Consider the following 19,937-nt stretch of genomic DNA (forward strand, 5'->3'; position numbering starts at 1 on the left):
ATTCTCTCACCTTTATGCTAATAACTTTTGAATCATGAGGGAAGGAAAATTATTGGATCCTCAGATTCCTTGGCTCATGCAGAGTCAAACTGACACCAAAATTAAAAAAAAGTAAGGTTTTGTTTTTTCGCTATTTTATTTGTTTGTAAAACCTACTTTTTAGAACTTGTCCATCCTAGACGATTCATACGATTTTCACCAAGACCTTCATCTTCAGACAAAATTGCCATAGACTACAATAGAGTATTATGATATAAAATGCTACATTTTACAAATGCATTGGTGTAACGGTAGCACTTTATTTTACAGTACGTGTACTTACAGTGTATTTATCTAAGAACGTTCTGGTAACACAAGGTAACTACATGGGGTAGGGGTAGGTTTAGGGGTAGGTTCATGGTTAGTACCTAGTTATTACATATTTATTGTAATCACTATTATAAGTACATAGTATGTACATGAGGAATAGGAATGTAAAATAAAATGATACTGGCGTAACATTAAAAAACTTTGTATGTATCATTGAGACAATGACTTGAAAGTACTCATACAATTTTGAGACAGTGCCACCTTGTGGTCAAAAGTTATCATGAAATTTCAAATAAATGCTAATGGCTTTCTGTGAATTTTGACTCTTGTAATGAGACTGGTATTAAAGGGTTACTTCACCCCAAAATGAAAATTATGTCATTAATCAGCTGCCCCATGTCATTCCAAACTCATAACAGCTTTGTTCATCTTCAGAACACAATTATAAATATTTTGGATGAAAATCAGAAGGCTTGTGACTGTCCCGTTGACTGCCAAGTAAATTACACTGTTAAGGTCCAGAAAAATATGAAAGATATTCTCTGAATTGTCCATCTGCCATCAGTGGTTCAACCGTAATGCTATGAAGCGACGAGAATACGTTTTGTATACAAAGAAAACTAACATTACAATTGTTCAATGATTTGCCTCCTCAGTGTCTTTCCGCATCACTGTAGAGACATTTTGGAGAATATCCGCTGAACACAAACTGCGTACGCTATTAAACCGTTTTCGCATACCACAGCAACGAGTCTGAGGCATGAAACCAAAATGAGATATGAGGCTGTCTCTCTGCAATGTGTTGGCATGTTGACACCAAACTTTGTGTGTACCACTTGAATACAGAATCAGAATCAGAATCAGAAAGAGCTTTATTGCCAAGTATGCTTGCACATACAAGGAATTTGTTTTAGTGACATAGGCTTCCAGTACACAGGGACAACAACACACAGACAAAAAGTCAAATAAGTAAGTGTACAAACAATTGTGCTATAAATAATAATGGAATAGGATTGAATAAGATGCAGGGATGTACTAGGATGGAGGGGTAACAAATAAATATAAGGATATTGCAAATTGTTATTGCATAAGTGGGGAACATTTAACTGTTTACGAGGTAGATTGCCTGGGGGAAGAAACTGTTCTTGTGCCTGACTGTTCTAATATTTGCAGCTCTGCTCTCAGGAGAGCACCGATTATCCTTTCAGCAGTCCGAACCGTTCTCTGTAGTCTTCTGATGTCTGATTTTGTAGCTGAACCAAACCAGACAGTTATTGAAGTGCATAGTACAAACTCGATGGTGGAGTAGAACTGTTTCAGCAGCTCCTGTGGCAGGTTAATGTTACTCAGCTGGTACAACCTTTGTTGGGCCGTTTTCACAATGGAGTCAATAGCCCCTTTCACACTGCCATTCCGGCAAATACACAGGTAAAGTGTTCCGCCAATTGTTCCCGGGTCGCTAGATTTTGCACTTTCACACTGCCAGTGATTACACACACAACACATAAAGGTCCCGCAACGAGACGTGACATCAGGGCGTGACGTGTAATGTATGAGTCGAAAACGTTAGGCACGTTATACTTTCGCTGAAGATCGCGAACAATCTCAGAATCAGTGCGGAATATCAGGAACTAACTGATCTCTGCACATATTTTTGTCGTGAACGTTGATCTTCCTTCAAAACAGCTGGTAAAAGAGTCATGCGTCATCATTACAACACGGCATTAGATCTGGCTTTTGTTCACACAGCACTCTTCCCAGGGCTGAACCCGGCAATGTTACTAGGTCCCCTACCCGGGTTCAATGCCGGAATCAATCCCAGGACATGTTTGCTTTCACACAGAAGGTAACCTGGCAATGTTCCGGCAATTTGCCAGGTCCGACGCGCAGTGTGAAAAGGGGCTAATGTGATTGTCCCACTTCAGGTCCTGAGAGATGGTGGTTCCCAGGAATCTGAATGACTCCATTGCAGCCACAGGGCTGTTCATGATGGTGAGTGGGGGGAGTGCAGGGGGGTTTCTCCTAAAGTCCACTTTTTTTAGTGTGTTCAGCTTCAGGTCGTTAAGACTGCACCAGACAGCCAGCTGCTCGTCCTGGATGAGGATGATGACTGTAGTGTCATCTGTCAAACTTTAGGAGCTTGACAGAGGGGTCTTTAGAGGTGCAGTGGTTGGTGTACAGTGAGAAGAGCAGTGGGGAGAGAACACATCCCTGAGGGGCACCAGTGTTGGTGGAGCGGCTGTTTGACATGAATTTCCCCAGTTTCACTAACTGTTGCCTATCTGTCAGAAAGCTGGTGATCCACTGACAGATAGAGCTAAGATCAGAGAGCTGGGTCAGACTGGTCTGGAGGGCTGTTGGGATGATGGTATTGAAAGCCGAACTAAAGTCCACAAACAGGATCCTCACATAAGTCCCTGTTTTATTCAATGATGAAGATATTTAAAAAATAATAATAATCTGTTGTTGTTTTTTTCCATACAATCAAAGTCCGTGGGTCCAGTGTTCAATAATGTTTGGACATTGGCTTTCAGAATATCTTCTTTCATGTTCCACAGAAGAAAGTGCATCATAGAGGGTTAGAACAATCTGAAGGTGAGAAAATTATGATATTTGAACTGTCCCTTTAAGAGAATACATTACAAAACTGGACAAGCAACAAGGAAACTGATTCTAATGTTAACAGCATGTACTAGTGCAAAAGGAAATGAAGTGTCTTTTCCTCACACCTATGTCATTCTAGTACTTTGAAGTGATGAAGTGCTCAGTAGCGCTATCAGTTGTGGGAGGAACACGATAACTAACTCTAGCTCACAGACATATGCTGTTTACATGCTGAGTTGGTGCATATACAATAAGTTAGAGAGTTTATCATCATTAAATAGAGCTGATGTGTGTTCATTGCAAGACTGGATGCGGTCAAATGGGGACCGTGAGTTTCTATCTATGGGAACGAAAAAGAAAGATTTAATTGTGGCTGACAGTGGTCTATTGAAGCACAAGTACAGAAGTCAGGAGTGCAGCTGGAGAGGGGACTGAACTCTGGATCACTCATTGGCTCATGCCAGGCTCATAATGTTTCATGTGGGTATGTTACAAATGAAACACACACTTTAAGGAAAACCTCACTGAACCTTTAAATGCTAAAATCAAAAATTTTGAAGAATGTAATTGACCATATTTAGAATTGGTTTCAGTCAACTTCTCTTAAAAGAAATGCCTATAATTAATTATTCTTTCATTGGGCTGCTGTTCTTAATATCTAACTTAAGGGAATTAATATTAACTAGAATAATTTAATGCTCCAGCAGAGCTTTAGTCCTGAAGCCGCTGTAAACCAAGATCACAAATATTTCCCTTTGAGAAATCATCAAATTCATAATTTCATCTACACGCATTCACTACTGTGAACACATCTACTGTACTGTATTGATGCAGATTAATGGATAACTAATATGAAGTTTTTTCAGGAAGTCTTTGTTTTCCTGTAGGAGACATTTTCCTGTTCAACATCCTTTTGGTCCTGGGAAAAATATCTTTCAACAAAGATTTTAGAGTTCAATTTAGGTCTTCTTACTAACCTGGCATTTGCCTCCGGTAATTTCCCTCGGTCCCATGATGCTTTCTCACACCTGGTTGTTCCAGGACCCGCACCTTGTGGAAGTCAGTCAGCGTACGTTTTTAATGGATCATCTGGCATTATTGCATATTTTGATATTGTCATCACAATATGGGTTCTTAATACTGAAACCCTGCACTTCCCACTTGAGACAACCTCTCACAACCACAGCTTGTGTTTCTGAGTAGCTGTTTGTAGTTTTATTTATGTGGTGTTGTTGTTTTGCTATTCATTACTTAGTGTTTCAGGGCATGAATAACTTCAAATAATCCACATTTTTTATTTTATTGCAAGAGTAAAAACAAATCTGGGATTTTAGTTTAAAGCTAATTCTTCCATTTAGATTACTTTGACAAGTCAGAGACTTTTCTCATCTCAGAAGACAGATTTCAGTACTTTCCTCGAGGCACTTGGGATTAACTTTCAGACTTGTTTCCTCTAGACAGATGTCTCTCTTGTTCTGCCCAGCATAGATTTGCATTTGAATAGGGCCGTATTCAGTGAGGGACAAGAAAAACCTCACAGAGAAGAAATTGAGTCGTTGTGATCAGAGATCAGCGTGACAGTCTTTCCTTAACTACCACCATGACCTTCAGCCACATACATATTCTCTTCTCCTCCATGCCCTCACATGACAGAGCACATTTTGATGACTCATTGTCTGTACATGCTAACATCATTCCACAACAGTCAGTTCTTGCTTGAAGTAAACAAGAGATGTTCATGGGTGAGCTTCAGTGTCTTCACACTTCCTTGTACACCTTTTTCGTCCTGTGAATCATCCAGTGACGGACGGGCTAATGCAGCAGTTACACTCTACCAGATGCATATTCGTGATGTCACGAAGCCATGCACATGATGCCGAACTGTATAGATTATTAAGAGAGTAACTTGTGTGGGCTTCTCAGTGTCTGTGTTTGGTTACTGTTTTCTGTGGAGTTCTCTTAGACACTGAGTGAACTTTCAGAGTTCTGCCAAATTACCAAATTTGAAGGCAGTGAATTATTATTATTATTATTATTATTTTTTTTTTTTTTTTTATTTTTTTTTTTTGCTGTACTGACAAAATTTTACATTTTGATGTGAGTATTATAAAATATCCTCGGAGCTTGAAATAGCGTGCCTGACATAATGGCTCAGAATTTGGATTTGTGCAAGGTTGAGTCCAGAGGTGATCAACATAATAACATATCATAATGTCAATTCAGCATCAATAATTCCTTTTTACAGTGATTGGAATGTTAAAAGATGATAAAAGGATTGGATTTTATTAATGGGGCGCCATTAATAACAACAGAAAAAAATCTAAACACATAGAAGCATGCAGAAAAGCCAATAAAGTGTTATTTATTTTTATTGTAAAAAACAGACAGACAGACATATTCCACTAAAAATATACAGTACAATATCTAGAGTAGACTCTTGATTATACATTAATTTTCTATTCTGCTGATGTTTGGTTATTGCAAGAAGTGAAAGCAGAGTCCAGAATAAAATCTGCATAAATATTGCATAAATATTTTGGTAGCGCTTTATTTTACAGTCCTGTTCCCCATGTACACAATATGTACTTATAATAGTGATTACAATAACTATGTAATAACTAGGTACTAACCCTGAACCTACCCCTAAACCTAACCCTACCCCATGTAGTTACCTTGTATTACCAGAACTTTCCTAGATAAATACACTGTAAGTACAGTTTAAGTACATGCAAGTACACGTACTGTAAAATAAAGTGCACCAATATTTTTATATTATATTCCTCTTAAGATATATTTTGTGTACTTTTTTTGTACTTTTATTCAACAAGGATGCAATAACAATGGTGGGTGGGGGGGGGGGGGTTGATTTCTGGATCATGTGACAATTAGGACTGGAGTAATCTCTGATTTAAAGCTTTGACATCACAAAAATACATTACATTTTACATAAAATATATTAAAAATAGATGAGTTTTTAATTGTATTTCATAAATTAAAGTTGTTACTGTATTTTTTGACCAACTCCAAATTGAATGGTGTTTTATCCATTAAATATACAAGTTGTGAGTGTGAGTGGAAGTACAGAACCTTTTCTTTGTTCAGTCATCAAATGTAGCCATCAAGTAGTGATCGGTCAGCAGTAGCAATAATGAAAGAACCTGTCAGTGCTGTGTTAAATTCTGTAAATAGTAAGCAGTGCAGTTAATATAATAGATTTTATAATCTGCAGTCACAAAAAGGCTGAGAAGTCAAATATCAATAACGCTTTGTGCAGTTCCCATTACAGTTACAGGAATAGGTGAACTTGGTAACTGCTGCGTTTGCAGTTTTCCCTTAGGTCTAATGTGTGATAGTGCTCTTTGCAGTTTCCCTACTGTAAAGCTTCATATTATTATGTCTAATACTGAAGTTTAAAATAAATAGAAAATGTAAATAAAATGGCATAAATTAATGAAGTTGAGTGAATTACAATTGCAGCGGGTCACCTGATTAGAGACTTCACATGTTAACAGTATGGTTCATGCTTTGGTTTTCAAGAAACTCTTAATTTTACCTACCCAGATTATCCTCATAAATATGGAGCAGAAGGTGGCTGTGCAGATCACTCTGTTTTTGAGAGGATGAAGAAATACCAGGCATCTGCAGTGAAGAAGCCCACCCAGGTCAGCACCAACAACCCTGATATCACCAACTAGCATCATGATCCTGATCTCACAATACAAACAAACATGGAAACCGGGCCACACACAGATATTTGACACATTTCCTGTTTCCGGTGGTTCTGAATTTCAGATTTTAATTTGATACCTTGCCTAAATACATCCATAATTCATCAGATATAAATTAGATATAGATTCTAAATTATGAGAAATGAATTTTTTTTTTTATAAATAATTATAAATTATTTTATCTATTTGCCCAAACATAAATGTTTTTATTCTTAGACTCTTCACTTAATTTTTTATGCATCCTGCTGATTTTTTTCTGCAGCAGCCGAACCACGTGATTGACGAAGAGATGGCTGATGGACCGGTGATTCTGAGGAAACGTCGTGCAGCACAGGCAGAGAAAAATACCTGTCAGCTCTTCATCCAGACAGATCATCTCTTTTACAAATACTACGGCAGCAGGGATGCTGTGATCGCACAGGTACACCTGAAGCACAGGTGACTCAGTGGTATATGGTACCTGCATCTTTTTACATTGTACATTTATATGGTTGTTCTTTTGGGTTTGCAGATTTCCAGTCATGTGAAGGCCATTGACTCCATCTATCAAAACACAGATTTTAAGGGCATCCGCAATATTGGCTTCATGGTGAAGAGAATCAAGGTGAGTGTGTTCTCTCTTTCTTCCGTCTACTTTTTAATTATATGCATGTCATTCCCTAGTGAAATATGGATTAAGTGTAATTTGTAGTTACTGATGCTAATGTAAATATGTCTGGAATATAAACAGGATATTCTTCTTCAATGTGATTTGCTGGTTAGAATACAAGTTCCATCAGAGGGGTTACAGATCTCAGCCAGGATTGACCAAATATAAATAAAAGCATGTCAGACCTGTACTGCAGCACTTTTGAAGACTTGTATAATTCACTTTTTGGTCCCAGGCTACTCCTCTAAAACAATTTTAATCTTTTTTTTTTTTTTTTTGCTGCTTAACGGGGCGTTCACACAGAACATGAACATAGACTGCAGTCTGTTGTATTAAACTGATGTTTTTTTGCATTTTTATTTCAGATCAACACTACCGATGATGCAAAGCTTGATTCTAACCCTTTTCGATTACCCAACATTGGTGTGGAGAAATTTCTTGAACTCAACTCTGAGCAGAATCACAATGACTTCTGCCTAGCCTATGTCTTCACAGATAGAGACTTTGATGATGGTGTCCTGGGTCTGGCCTGGGTCGGGAGTCCTACAGGTATGATCAGAGATGCCTTACAAAGTCTCCACAGATTTGGCTCTTCAGAGGTCTTATGTGTGTGCAAGTGACCTAAATTAGTGTATGCTAATCTGAAATGATTGCAGCATGCATGCCAGGAGGTGAGGCAGTGCTAGAGACCTGCTATTCAGATGTTTTGTTCATGAGTATTATCACTGAGAGTTGAATGTGGGACTGGTCGTGTCATCTCCATTAACCTCAATCAGTGTTTGGAATGACGCCGTTTAAAAGAAAGGCATTAGGTAACGACGTTATTTTTTCAGTAACGGGGTAATCTAATTAATTACTTTTCCCGTCGTTATAACGCCGTTAACATTACTGGGCGATAAATGCGGTGCGTTACTATGCATTAATTTAATAAACTGTAATCCGAATGCACCCCTGGCTCACACAGCTAGTGAGGAGGTGGGTTAATAACGAAATCAGCGATTATGATTGGCTAAGGCAGAGTCATGTGTTTCATGGTAGCTAATCAGAGCCAGTGTTTTTACGCACATGCCAGCACACGCGCCAGCGGCGCCTCACACACACGCAACAGCTAAACAGATTCGCAGCAGCAGCAGAGATGGCGAGTCAGGAGCAATCCGATGAAAAGTTGGCATTTCCAAGGTGGAGATATAAGCACTACTTAAAATTAATTGTGGTCAAAGGCAAGAACGTGCATTTAATGTGTATATTATGTCCAGGAGCGAAGATTTTGTCGACATCCGTTGTAAGCAACTCTAATTTAATGAAGCATCTCACAACGACACACGCATCTACAAAGCTAGTGGCCAAAAACACTTTTCTAACCAAGATAATACTTGAAGTGGAGGATAAAACTCTTGCTGTCTGTTGACGTGCAATACATATCGAAAGTTATGTACGAACACCTGTCTATTCTACTCATTTCAACTGACTTGTTAAAACTGCTCAAAAAATACAAATTCTTTGACATATAGCAACTTTTTATTTTTTAAACAGTAACGCAAATAGTTACTTTCCCTGGTAACGAGTTACTTCTACTAAAGAGCAATTCAGTTACTAACTCAGTTACTTTTTGGAACAAGTAGTGAGTAACTATAACCAATTACTTTTTTAAAGTAACGTTCCCAACAGTGACCTCTATACACAGTCTGACAAGACCTCACACTATTTGTGTGCACATGTAGTATGTTATACTTTGAGGGCATAGCTGTTCTTTGAAGTTAGCTAAATATATTCTTTGCAGTAATTTGCATTTGGAAAATAAATGTAATTAATATTTGTTATTATTAATTAGGAACTCATTTTTAATAATATTAATAATACATTTATTTGTAATAAACATGAAAATAAATACTGAAAATAATTTGTAAAAATGCTAAATATGTTAATTTAGTGACTAGGTTTAGGGTAAGTCTGTATTAATTATATTTAACTTATTAACAGTGAAGTGTATGAAATGTCCTTATTTAGATAGATGTGTTTAAATGGCATTGATTATATCATGTTCTTCGTTTTCTGTGAGATTTTTGTTTTTATTTTTTTACTTTAAGTCGTTTTCTAAACTGCATTGGTCTCAAGGTACAGAGAATTTAGGACAGTTCTGCATTAAAACTTTGCACACTGAATAGGCCCATAGAACTGAGTACAATTTGCCTTTCAGCTCTGCTTGATAAACACCCTGTTAGGAGGGTTTTGTTGCAAAGTCCTGGCAACCCTGCTCCCTTAAAAGAAGAGTGCGGAGCTTCAAGAGCTCATGCTCGCGGGCAGACTGGTGTTACAGTGACTGTTACTGAACACTTTGCTAACCACATTCCTATTCACAATCATTCTGGTAGCATGTGAAGGCAGAATTAGTGAGAACAGACAGAGACAATGGTAGCTTTAGCAACATTAGCCTTACAGAGAGCCAAAGCTCTTTTGGGAAACAAAATATGACGCGTGATGCTTACTTTGTCTGGACGTTTGAGCACGATGCGTTTGTATCAATCCCTCTTCCAAAAGCAATCTTTGCACAACTCCAGCACTCACTGGCCCTCGTTTGTGAGGCAGTCTAGTATAAAATGTTAGTACAAAGTAGAGGGCTTTTCAGCAGAATCACGATGACTACTGCCTAGCCTGTGTCTTCACAGATGAAAACTCTGATGATGGAGTCCTGGGTCGGACTCGAGTCGGGGCTCCTACAGGTACGATCAGAACTGCCATGAAAAGTCTCCACAGTCTTGTCTCTTGAGAGGTTTTATGTTTGTGCAAGTGACCTAAATTAGTGTCTACTAATTAGGGTTGTGCGAGGTTGAAAAAAAAATACCTATCGCAATTTGTTTGATCAGTTTAGAAATTTTGATTTTAATCAATTTTGACACACACATACATGCTTTAGAGTCATAAATGAATTCAGTATTTATGACTCAGTAAATCCAGGGTTTTTTTTTTCTTTTTTGCCTTGCATTGGTCATAGAGCTAATTTTAGTGGTGCTTAAGGTGTTGAAAAATATTTGTTATACATTATACAGGTTCACACGTACTCCGTTTGCAGTGCGTATACAGTATGTGTATACACACACTCTGCGGTACAGAAGCAGCAGTGAGAGCGCAATATTGTAACGCGAAAGCACATTAAAATAATGCGCGAGCACAAATCTCTCTGCTCGTATGCAGATTTCCTTTGCTCTGTCACAATACCAGATGTGCTTGCTCAGATACACGCTGCTCTCACCCGGAGAGAGTGATCGCACTTAAAACGTGCCTCTCATCTAGCTCAAACTGTGTTCTGTGCACTCAGAACTCTTTCTATGCTCATGTGCTAGATATGAATTATTTTAGCACCTTTCTATTTCTAACCTTTTCTGTTCCCATCTTTCACATCTTTTATCAAGTGCAGTGTGAACGCTGTGATCCGTTAACATGGGCTCGGAAAAAAATATGCACCACAGACAGAGTGTGTGAACCTGGACTTACGTAGGCATATGCCCAGTCTGTTCTGTTCTCGCGCTCCGTTGAGGCGCGCTGCATTCTGATTGGATCAGATAGCATACTGCGGGAGGACGGGGCCATGAAAAATTGTGCTATAAAGTGATTTAGAAATTGTGCACGCTCAAATTGTGATTTTATAATGATTTTGATTAATCGCACAACCCTACTACTAATCTGAAATGATTGCAGCATGCATGTCAGGAGGTGAGGCAGTGCTGGAGACCTGCTATTCAGATGTTTTGTTCATGAGTATTAACACTGACGCTTGAATGTGGGACTGGTCATGTCGTCTTCATTAACCTCAATGCACAGTCTAACAAGACCTCACACTGTTTGTGTGTGCATGTACTATGCTATACTTTGAGGCCGTAACTGTTCCTTGAAGTTAGCTAAATGTATTCTTTGCAGGAATTTGTATTTGGAAAATAAATGTAATTAATAAATATGTATTATTATTAATTAGGAATATTTTTTAATATAGTAATAATACATTTATTTGTAACAAACAAACATGTAAATACATACTGAAAATAAATTGTAAAAATGCTAAATATGTTAATTTAGGACTAGGTTTTGGGTAAGTCTGTATTAATTATATTTAACTTATTAACATAATAGAAGTCTATTCGAGTTTATTTTTATTTGTATAGTGCTTTTTACGATACAAATCATTACAAAGCAACTTTACAGAAAATTATGTTTCAACAATATTTAGTAGTTGCTTATAAGTAGTGACTGTCAGTTTGTGTGCATATGACAGGATTTTTCAGAAAAATCAATACGAGACATAGTCAGCCAGACAATGAACATTATTAACAGCAATTATTATATGATGCAATTATACTTGCAGCAATATTTGTTAGTTCTGTTTGTTGATTCAGGGTTAGCTTTATCTGGGGCCATCTGAGGGGTCAGCATCATCTCTTCTCAGGTGTTCTGGATCCAGACTGGAGCTTTTGTATATGTGTATATTAGTTTAACCCAAGCTAAAGAATAAGAATGTGAAAATTCTTGAAATCTCTACCTCCTTTAGTGGACTTTGCTATCCTATCCTAGCGTTTTGAGACCTTAGGGTGCGTGATGGATTGTAACGGGTTATGAGGCTAGTTATGTACACAGTAGCTAAACCATTTAGGGCCTTATAGGTAAGTAATATTAATTTGTAACTGATACGGAACTTAATAGGTAGCCAGTGCAGAGACTGTAAAATTGGGGTAATATTATCATATTTTCTTGACCTGGTAAGGACTCTAGCAGCTGCATTTTGGACTACCTGTAGCTTATTGAAGATGCAGGACAACCACCTAGAAGTGTGTTACAGTAGTCCAGTCTAGAGGTCATGAATGCATGAAATAGCTTTTCTGCATCAGAAACCGGTAACATGTTTCGTAGCTTGGCAATGTTTCTAAGATGGAAGAATGCAGTTTTTGTAACATGGGAAATATGGTTTTCAAAAGACAAGTTGCTGTCTAATATAACACCCCAATTTTTGACTGTAGAGGATGTAACAGTATGTCTGTCTAGTTGCAAATTGTAATCTACAAGATTCTGTGTACTGTTTTTTTGGTGCAATAATTAATATCCCTCTCTTATCTGAATTTAATAGGAGAAAATTATTGGTCATCCAATCTTTTCCATTTTTAACACACTCTGTGAGCTTAGATAATTTAGAAGTTTCATCTGGTCTCCTTGAGATATATAGCTGAGTATCATCAGCTTAAAAGTGGAACCAAATCCCGTATTTTCTAATAATATTACCAAGGGGCAAGATGTATATTCAAAATAGAAGGGGACCTAGGACGGATCCTTGTGGCACTACATATTTTACTGTTGATAAATGAGATGACTCCCCATTTAAATAAACAAAATGGTAGCGATCAGACATGTAGGATCTAAACCATCTTAAAGCCTGCCCTTGAATACCTGTATAGTTTTGTAATCTGTCTATGAGTATGTCATGATCTATGGTGTCTAACACAGCACTAAGATCAAGTAAAACTAGCAATGAGATGCAGCCTTGATCTGCTCTGCCAGAAGCAGGTCATTTGTAAGTTTAACAAAGTGCAGTTTCTGTGCTATGGTGGGGCCTGAAACCTGACTGAAATTCTCCATACAAAATTTTTTTTGCAGGAAGGAGCTCAATTGAGCAGACACAAGTTTTTTCAAAAGACATAGATGGAAGATTTGAAATAGGCCTATAATTTGCCAGTTCACTAGGATCTAGTTTTGGTTTCTTAATAAGAGGCTTAATAACCGCTAGCTTAAATTGTTTTGGGACGTGACCTAAAGATAACATTGAGTTAATAATATTGAGAAGCGGTTCTTCGGCTACAGGTAACAACTCTTTCAGTAATTAAGTGGGTACAGGATCTAATAAACATGTTGTTGGTTTAGATACAGTGATGCGTTTATTTAGCTCTTCCTGTCCTATAGTTGTGAAGCACTGCAGTTTATCTTTAAGTGCGATGGATGAAACTGAAGTATTAGACGCTGTAGAATCTACATTCCCCATTATATTTCTAATGTTATCTATTTTATCAGTGAAGAAATTCATGAAGTCATTACTATTTAACATCGGTGGAATATTTGAATCAGGTGGCGTCCGGTTATTTGATAATTTAGCCACTTAAAACCTAAAAATAAAAACCTTGGATTGTTTTGGTTATTTTCAATGAGTTTGTGGATATGCTCAGCCCTGGCAGCTTTTAGAGCCTGTCTATAGCTGGACATACTGTTGTTTTTTTTCACGCAGTTCTAAAAACTTCCAAGTTAGTTTTTCTCCATTTGCGTTCAAGACTACGAGTTTCTTTCTTGAGATGAGTATTACTGTTACTGTATACCATGGCACAGTACGTTTTTCTCCAACCTTTAACAATTTGATGGGGGCAACAGCTTTGTATTAGAGAAAATAGTGCCCATGTTTCCAGTCATTTCATTTAGTTCATGTGTATTTTTGGGTACAAATAGCAGTTGAGAAAGAGCAGGCATTTTATTTGCAAATCCGTCTTTGTTGGCTGGAACAATAGTTCTTCCCAGACGGTAACGCTGAGCCATATAGTTAATATTAGTAATACGCAGCATGCAGGATACAAGGAAATGTTCTGTAACATCATCCCTTTGAGGTACAATATCTATATCAGTAAGATCGATTCCATGCGATATAATTAAATCTGGTGTATGATTGAAACAATGATTGGGCACAGTGACATTTTGCTTGACTCAAAAAGAGTTTATTAGGTCAGTAAACACGAGTCCTAATGCATCATTTGTATTATCAACGTGAATATTAAAATCTCCCATGATTAAAGCTTTATCAACTGTAACCAGAAGGTCTGAGAGGAAATTCTTTTAAGAATTCTGTATATGGCCCTAGTGGTCTATAAGAAGTAGCCAGAGCAAGAGACACAATGAATCTCTTTTGCATATCTGACAGTGTAACATTAAGCAGAAGTATTTTGAATGAGTTAAACCTGTATCCTGATTTCTGGGTAACATTGAGAATATCGCTATATATTGTTGCAACACCTCCGCCACGACCAGTCTGACGGGGCTCATGCTTATAACAGAAGTTTGGTGGAGTAGACTTTAAAAATGTTTTTTGTTCATTTACTTTACATTTTTCTGGTTTAATCACGATAAGATTTTCTCTAGATCCTATATTAAATTTATATTTTGACCTCACTATTCTGGGAACAGACACAGTCTTAATAGATTGGACAGCGCAAGTACTTCTATCATTTGAGCGTGTAGAACAAAAATCATCATAATAGTTATTTGAGAATTTGCTTACTAGTCATATAGAGCGACGTGTCCTAGAGATATTGTCAGAGAGGAGCTCTGTTCCGACTCTGCTGGGGTGCAGGCCATCAGCGCGAAACAGCCTAGGATACTCCCAGAAATGATTCCAATTATTAACAAATAGCTGTGGATGCACCCAGGGTCCGTGGTGTCCCAGCGCAGAAGTGAAGGACATCTGGGAAGATCGCATTCTGGGTGCATCGGGCCTGTGCAGAGAAACACATGGAGTAAACGTTGTGGGACTATTAGCAGTGTGCTGTATACTTACCCCGGACTTGTGAGCATCAGCCCGGGAGGTCTCCAGCAAGGCTCTCTATCAGCTGGGCCTGCCTCACCTCCAGGTTGCGAATCTGCTTCTCCATGTTCTCCAGCTCGAGCTGCGCTGAATGCAGCTCGAACGTGTCCTCACCTGCAATCAAAGGTAGACATACATCTGCCATTAAAGCAAGTAGTGAGTAAAGCAATGGTAATTTGTGTGAATAGAGTATTAGCAATGCAAGCGTGATTAACAGCAACCATGCTGCCGATGCTAATGGGCTATAAGCAAATAGCGGACCTGGGAGATCAAAATAAAACTAGTGATAACGAGGCGCTCTGATTGTTTTTGTTGTAGAATATGACAGAGGATATATTCACACATTATAGAAATGGAAATGGTGTATAAAATTGATTTTTAAGATAAAAAATAATCGATATAGTGACTGAGCTCAAACGCAGTACAAACGGCAAAAAGAGTCTATGAAATGTCCTTATTTATTTATTTATTCCAGAAGCAATCTTAGTACGACTGCAGCACTGAATTGACCCTTGTTTGTGAGGCAGTCCAGTGTAAAATGTTAGCATAAAGTGTATATATATATATATATATATATATATATATATATATATATATATATATATATATATATATATATAATATTTTTTTTTTTTTTTTTTTTTTTTTTTTTTTTTTTTTTTTCAGGACATTTCCTTCGAAAAAGTAAGTTAACCACGTGTCCAAAGCAGTCTATGGAGACTCCTATGTTCATTGGTGCATCCCAACACACGACACTTTTTTTTTTAATGGCTCTTTGGTGCTGACATTGTACCTCCAGCAGATACAGCAAGAGAACAGTAATGGTGGACTGCAGCTTCTCATTTAGGGCTGTGTAATAATAATAATAATAATTCTTTACATTTATATAGCGCTTTTTTTCTAGACACTCAAAGCGCTTACATAGTCAAGGGGTATCTCCTCATCCACCACCAGTGTGCAGCATCCACCTGGATGATGCGACGGCAGCCATAGTGCGCCAGAACGCCCACCACACAGCAGCTTACTGATGGAGAGGAGACAGAGTGATGAAGCCAATCAGCGGATATGGGGATTGTTAGGAGGCCATGATGGTCAGAGGCCAATGGGCGAATTTAGCCAGGATGCCGAGGTCACACCTCTACTCTTTACGAAAGACATCCTGGGATTTTTAATGACCACAGAGAGTCAGGACCTCGGTTTAACGTCTCATCCGAAGGACGGTGCTTGTTGACAGTATAGTGTCCCCATCACTACACTGGGGCGCTAGGACCCACACAGACCACAGGGTGAGCACCCCCTGCTGGCCTCACTAGCACCTCTTCCAGCAGCAACCTAGTTTTCTCAGGAGGTCTCCCATCCAGGTACTGACCAGGCTCAGCCCTGCTTAGCTTCAGTGGGCAACCGGTCTTGGGCTCCAGGGTGATATGGCTGCCGGCTGTGTATATGCTAATAGGGCAGAGAGTGTCACAAATGGGTGGGACTTTCACCAACTATTTCATCATAGTCTGGAACTGCTTGTGTGGAGAAACTGTTTAGGATTTTTTGGAGTGAGTGAGTGGATTTGTACCATTATAGGCTGGTTGTTTTCACACACTGTGGCCACACTATGTTCAAACACCTTATAAAAGTAATTTTTGCATTCTATGGCACCTTTAAAAGTTAGATTCTTTTCATCACTGTTAGTGCATGTTTGTTTCTATTAATGTATTTATGTTGCTGGCAAGGTTGGTATATTTACCTCACCTCTTTGGTATATTCAGACTCTGAGATCACTTTGGGGATTTCAGTTCATATTTCTGCCTGTTGCCCAGACACTCACTAACACGGAGATGCATAGTTTGTTGCAGTTTCTCCATTATTTAAGCTTTTATTAAAGTTTTGTTTATTTTTTTGTAATGATTTTTCTATATAAATAATAAGTAATATCTATACAATGAATTTGAATAATCCTTAAACTACTGCTGCTTCGGGCTCATTCTGGCTAGTCACAAGGGACAGCAGCAATTGCTGAATGAATAAACTAATCTGCCTACATGTTTGTGTTTGTATGCATGATGCATGTGTGTTTGGCAGGGAACATAACAGAAAATTAATTCAAACATGCTTACAATTTGATACTAATAAGTGATGTGCTTGTAGTGTATTTTATAGTTTGTTCAGCAGTTTGATTTCTGATTGGATGCTAAGGCTCTCTTATTGTGCAGATGTAATAATCTGTGAGAAAACAGCTGAATTACAACATGCCTCTGTTTCATTTCAAGCTTTTTTCCATTCAAAACAATAGCTTGAGATGACAAATTTCAAACTCTAAATTATTGTAATAATGTTTCTTAAGAGATGTGTTGCCCACCTGGCTTGAGTTATTTTTCCAGTACACTTCATTTGTTTTCTTTATTCTAATTTGAGCAGAAGGTGACTTTTAAACATCTGAGTCATAGCTACTGTGAGATCACTTCATTTCTAAATTTCTCAGTGTTAACTAATGAATCCAGTTTAGACACCAGTGTCACCAAACAAATATTTCGCACTCCAAATCTTCCATTGGTTAAACAAAGAGATCATCTTGGCTTAACCCCAAATCATTGGTTGAGCCAGTGTTGCTGTGCCAGCATGGTTGGGATGAAAGGGACAAAGTATTTATACTATTTGGACAATTATAGCTGGCTCTGCAAATTAAATTGTGTTGGAAGTAAAGAAAAATAAAAAGAAGAAAAAGTTAAAGTTCACTTGAATGTCCTGTAGAAATGTTTATGAGTTGAGCAAAAGAATGTATTCAAAGTTGTTTTTGTTGTAATTGCTCTTTTAATTCCTTTATGATTTCGCCACTTAAGAATGATGAGGATAATATTACCATCATACGGAGATTTGTTAGATTTTGGATATATTTATTGTTTATTTTCTGCTTGTCTGGTTTCAGGCAGCTCTGGTGGAATCTGTGAAAAGTATAGAGAGTACACCGATAAGAAGATGAAGTCTCTGAACACTGGCATCATCACAGTGCAAAACTATGCTTCACACGTTCCCCCTAAAGTCTCCCACATCACCTTCGCTCATGAGGTCGGACATAACTTCGGCTCTCCGGTGAGTTCTTCTCACTGAATCATGTGTAGCATCCTTGACAGATTAGCAGTAGACAATATACACCTCAGCTGAATACTTTATGAACAAATTAATCTATCTAGTCTTTTAGAATAACCTGACGTCTAATTTTTGCTATCTGCTCTCAGTATGGTCAAGCTGAACATCAACTTAACTTGCCCAGACTTCTTAAGCCAGTTTAGGAACAACAAACCAGCTTTATTCTGAACTGATGGGTTTTTCAACATGAATATAATATTAGTCTGTGTACATGAGGAATATTAAAATGACAAAAATTGCCTGAGCAGAGAAAATTGAGAAGGATGAAACTCCTACTCATTTCAAGAAGGATTCTGAGATTTTTAATGACACAGAGAACCAGAACCTTATTTAAAAAAAAAAAAAAATCATTATTTTGTGTCCAGTCCCCATCATTGTAATGGTTCATTACCTGTACAGATTGCAGGGAGAGCACCCCCTTCTGGCCTTAGTAACACCTCCAAAAAAAAATTAATTCTGGTACTGACCAGGTTTCCAGCCTTTTCTTAGCTTCAGGCAAACGCTGCAGGGCAGTAGTTGCTGGGATATTAAATATTTTGAGTGTGTCTGTATGTCTTCTTTCTCTGTCTTCCAGCATGATTCAGGAAGTGAATGCACTCCGGGAGAGTCTAAGACTCAGGACCAGAAAGAAAAAGGCAACTACATCATGTATGCCAGAGCCACATCAGGAGACAAGTTCAACAACAACAAGTTCTCCATATGCAGCATTCGCAACATCAGCCAAGTGCTGGAAAAAAAAAGATCCCTCTGCTTTGTTGGTGAGATTTTAACCTAACAAATATATATACAAATATAAACACACACACACACACACAAACACACACATATATATATACTGGTTTAGTGTTATCGATAAATATCAATACTAAAATATCTGAACGGTACCAATACTAATTTCTCTAAGTATCGATACTAGCCGAGCTGTCACGTTCACTTCTCTTCAAAGGCGCTTTGACAAATACCACACGTGACCGCGATGCCTGTCTCTTCTCATTCACGCTCTTTAAACGCAGGGCTCTGAACAGGTTCAAGGAACGAAAACGAAAACCGGAAATTAGCGACAGGAACAGAACCAGAAACAGAAACAAAATCAAATTTTATACTTCCAAACATAATCGAAAAATTGAAATGGCCATTAACCGGTAAATAACATTATTTTATCCTTCCATTTAATATTTAAAATTTGCTGTCAACCAATCACGAGGCCCTTTTTTTTCTCGGCGTTGGGGCATGTCCATTCGACACTCGAGCACCATCATGCTTAGTCTTTCCTGCCCAACTGAGGACCGCAGTTCTCTTCTGATTATTCCCAACTTTGAGAAGCTCTGCTCGCCGATGGCATTGGACATCATCATGCACAGATAGATGCGCAACCCAATTTTGACATTTCGAAATGTCTGAGAAGATTTAACGATGACAAAAGCTTGTACAAGCTCTGCTGATTCATTCACAGTCACCGTTTTCTGAGTGCATGAATGCAGCAAACTGTATCATGTTTCGATATATATATATATATAAACTTTTTTTTAGAGAGAAAAAAAACATTAATTCATTCCGAAATAGACATAATGCAGACACAAAATGTTTACAAACATTACAAACTATAATAAACACTGTTAACAGGCTAAGGCTATTTTTTATAATCATTTGGCATTCAAAACATCGCGAATACTGAAACATTTGATTTTGTGTTGAATGAGACCCAACGTTGGTTTGAGTTTCGTTTTGGCATAAATTAATTAGTTTTGGTTTGTCGTTAATACGCTATAGCTTCTTATATTTTTAATTCCTGTTCTTTTCTAAATACTGTTAATTGAAATGATTTGTTGTGGAGTGAGGGGAAAATAGCCTAGCGGATCTTCTCTTATTTACCGTTAGCTGAACAATTTTCAGTTGCTGTATAAAGTAA

The 19,937-nt window shown here is 37.9% G+C and overlaps 1 protein-coding gene across 4 annotated transcripts in view; it reads left to right on the forward strand.

Moving 5' to 3' along the window:
- LOC113051912 (disintegrin and metalloproteinase domain-containing protein 10-like) overlaps positions 1–19,937 on the forward strand; it is a 66,383-nt gene that overhangs the window by 39,842 nt on the left and 6,604 nt on the right. The window contains exons 5-11 of one of the 4 annotated variants that reach the window (XM_026216085.1): positions 6,475–6,575; positions 6,904–7,062; positions 7,153–7,245; positions 7,656–7,839; positions 9,957–10,010; positions 17,808–17,971; positions 18,603–18,786. In XM_026216085.1, coding sequence (XP_026071870.1) covers positions 6,475–6,575; positions 6,904–7,062; positions 7,153–7,245; positions 7,656–7,839; positions 9,957–10,010; positions 17,808–17,971; positions 18,603–18,786 — 939 coding nt within the window. The remainder of the gene's footprint in view (positions 1–6,474; positions 6,576–6,903; positions 7,063–7,152; positions 7,246–7,655; positions 7,840–9,956; positions 10,011–17,807; positions 17,972–18,602; positions 18,787–19,937) is intronic. The other 3 variants (XM_026216086.1, XM_026216087.1, XM_026216088.1) reach the window with 3 other exon arrangements.

The sequence above is a fragment of the Carassius auratus genome, chromosome 32 (genome assembly GCF_003368295.1).
Source record: "Carassius auratus strain Wakin chromosome 32, ASM336829v1, whole genome shotgun sequence".
Lineage (NCBI taxonomy): Eukaryota > Metazoa > Chordata > Actinopteri > Cypriniformes > Cyprinidae > Carassius > Carassius auratus.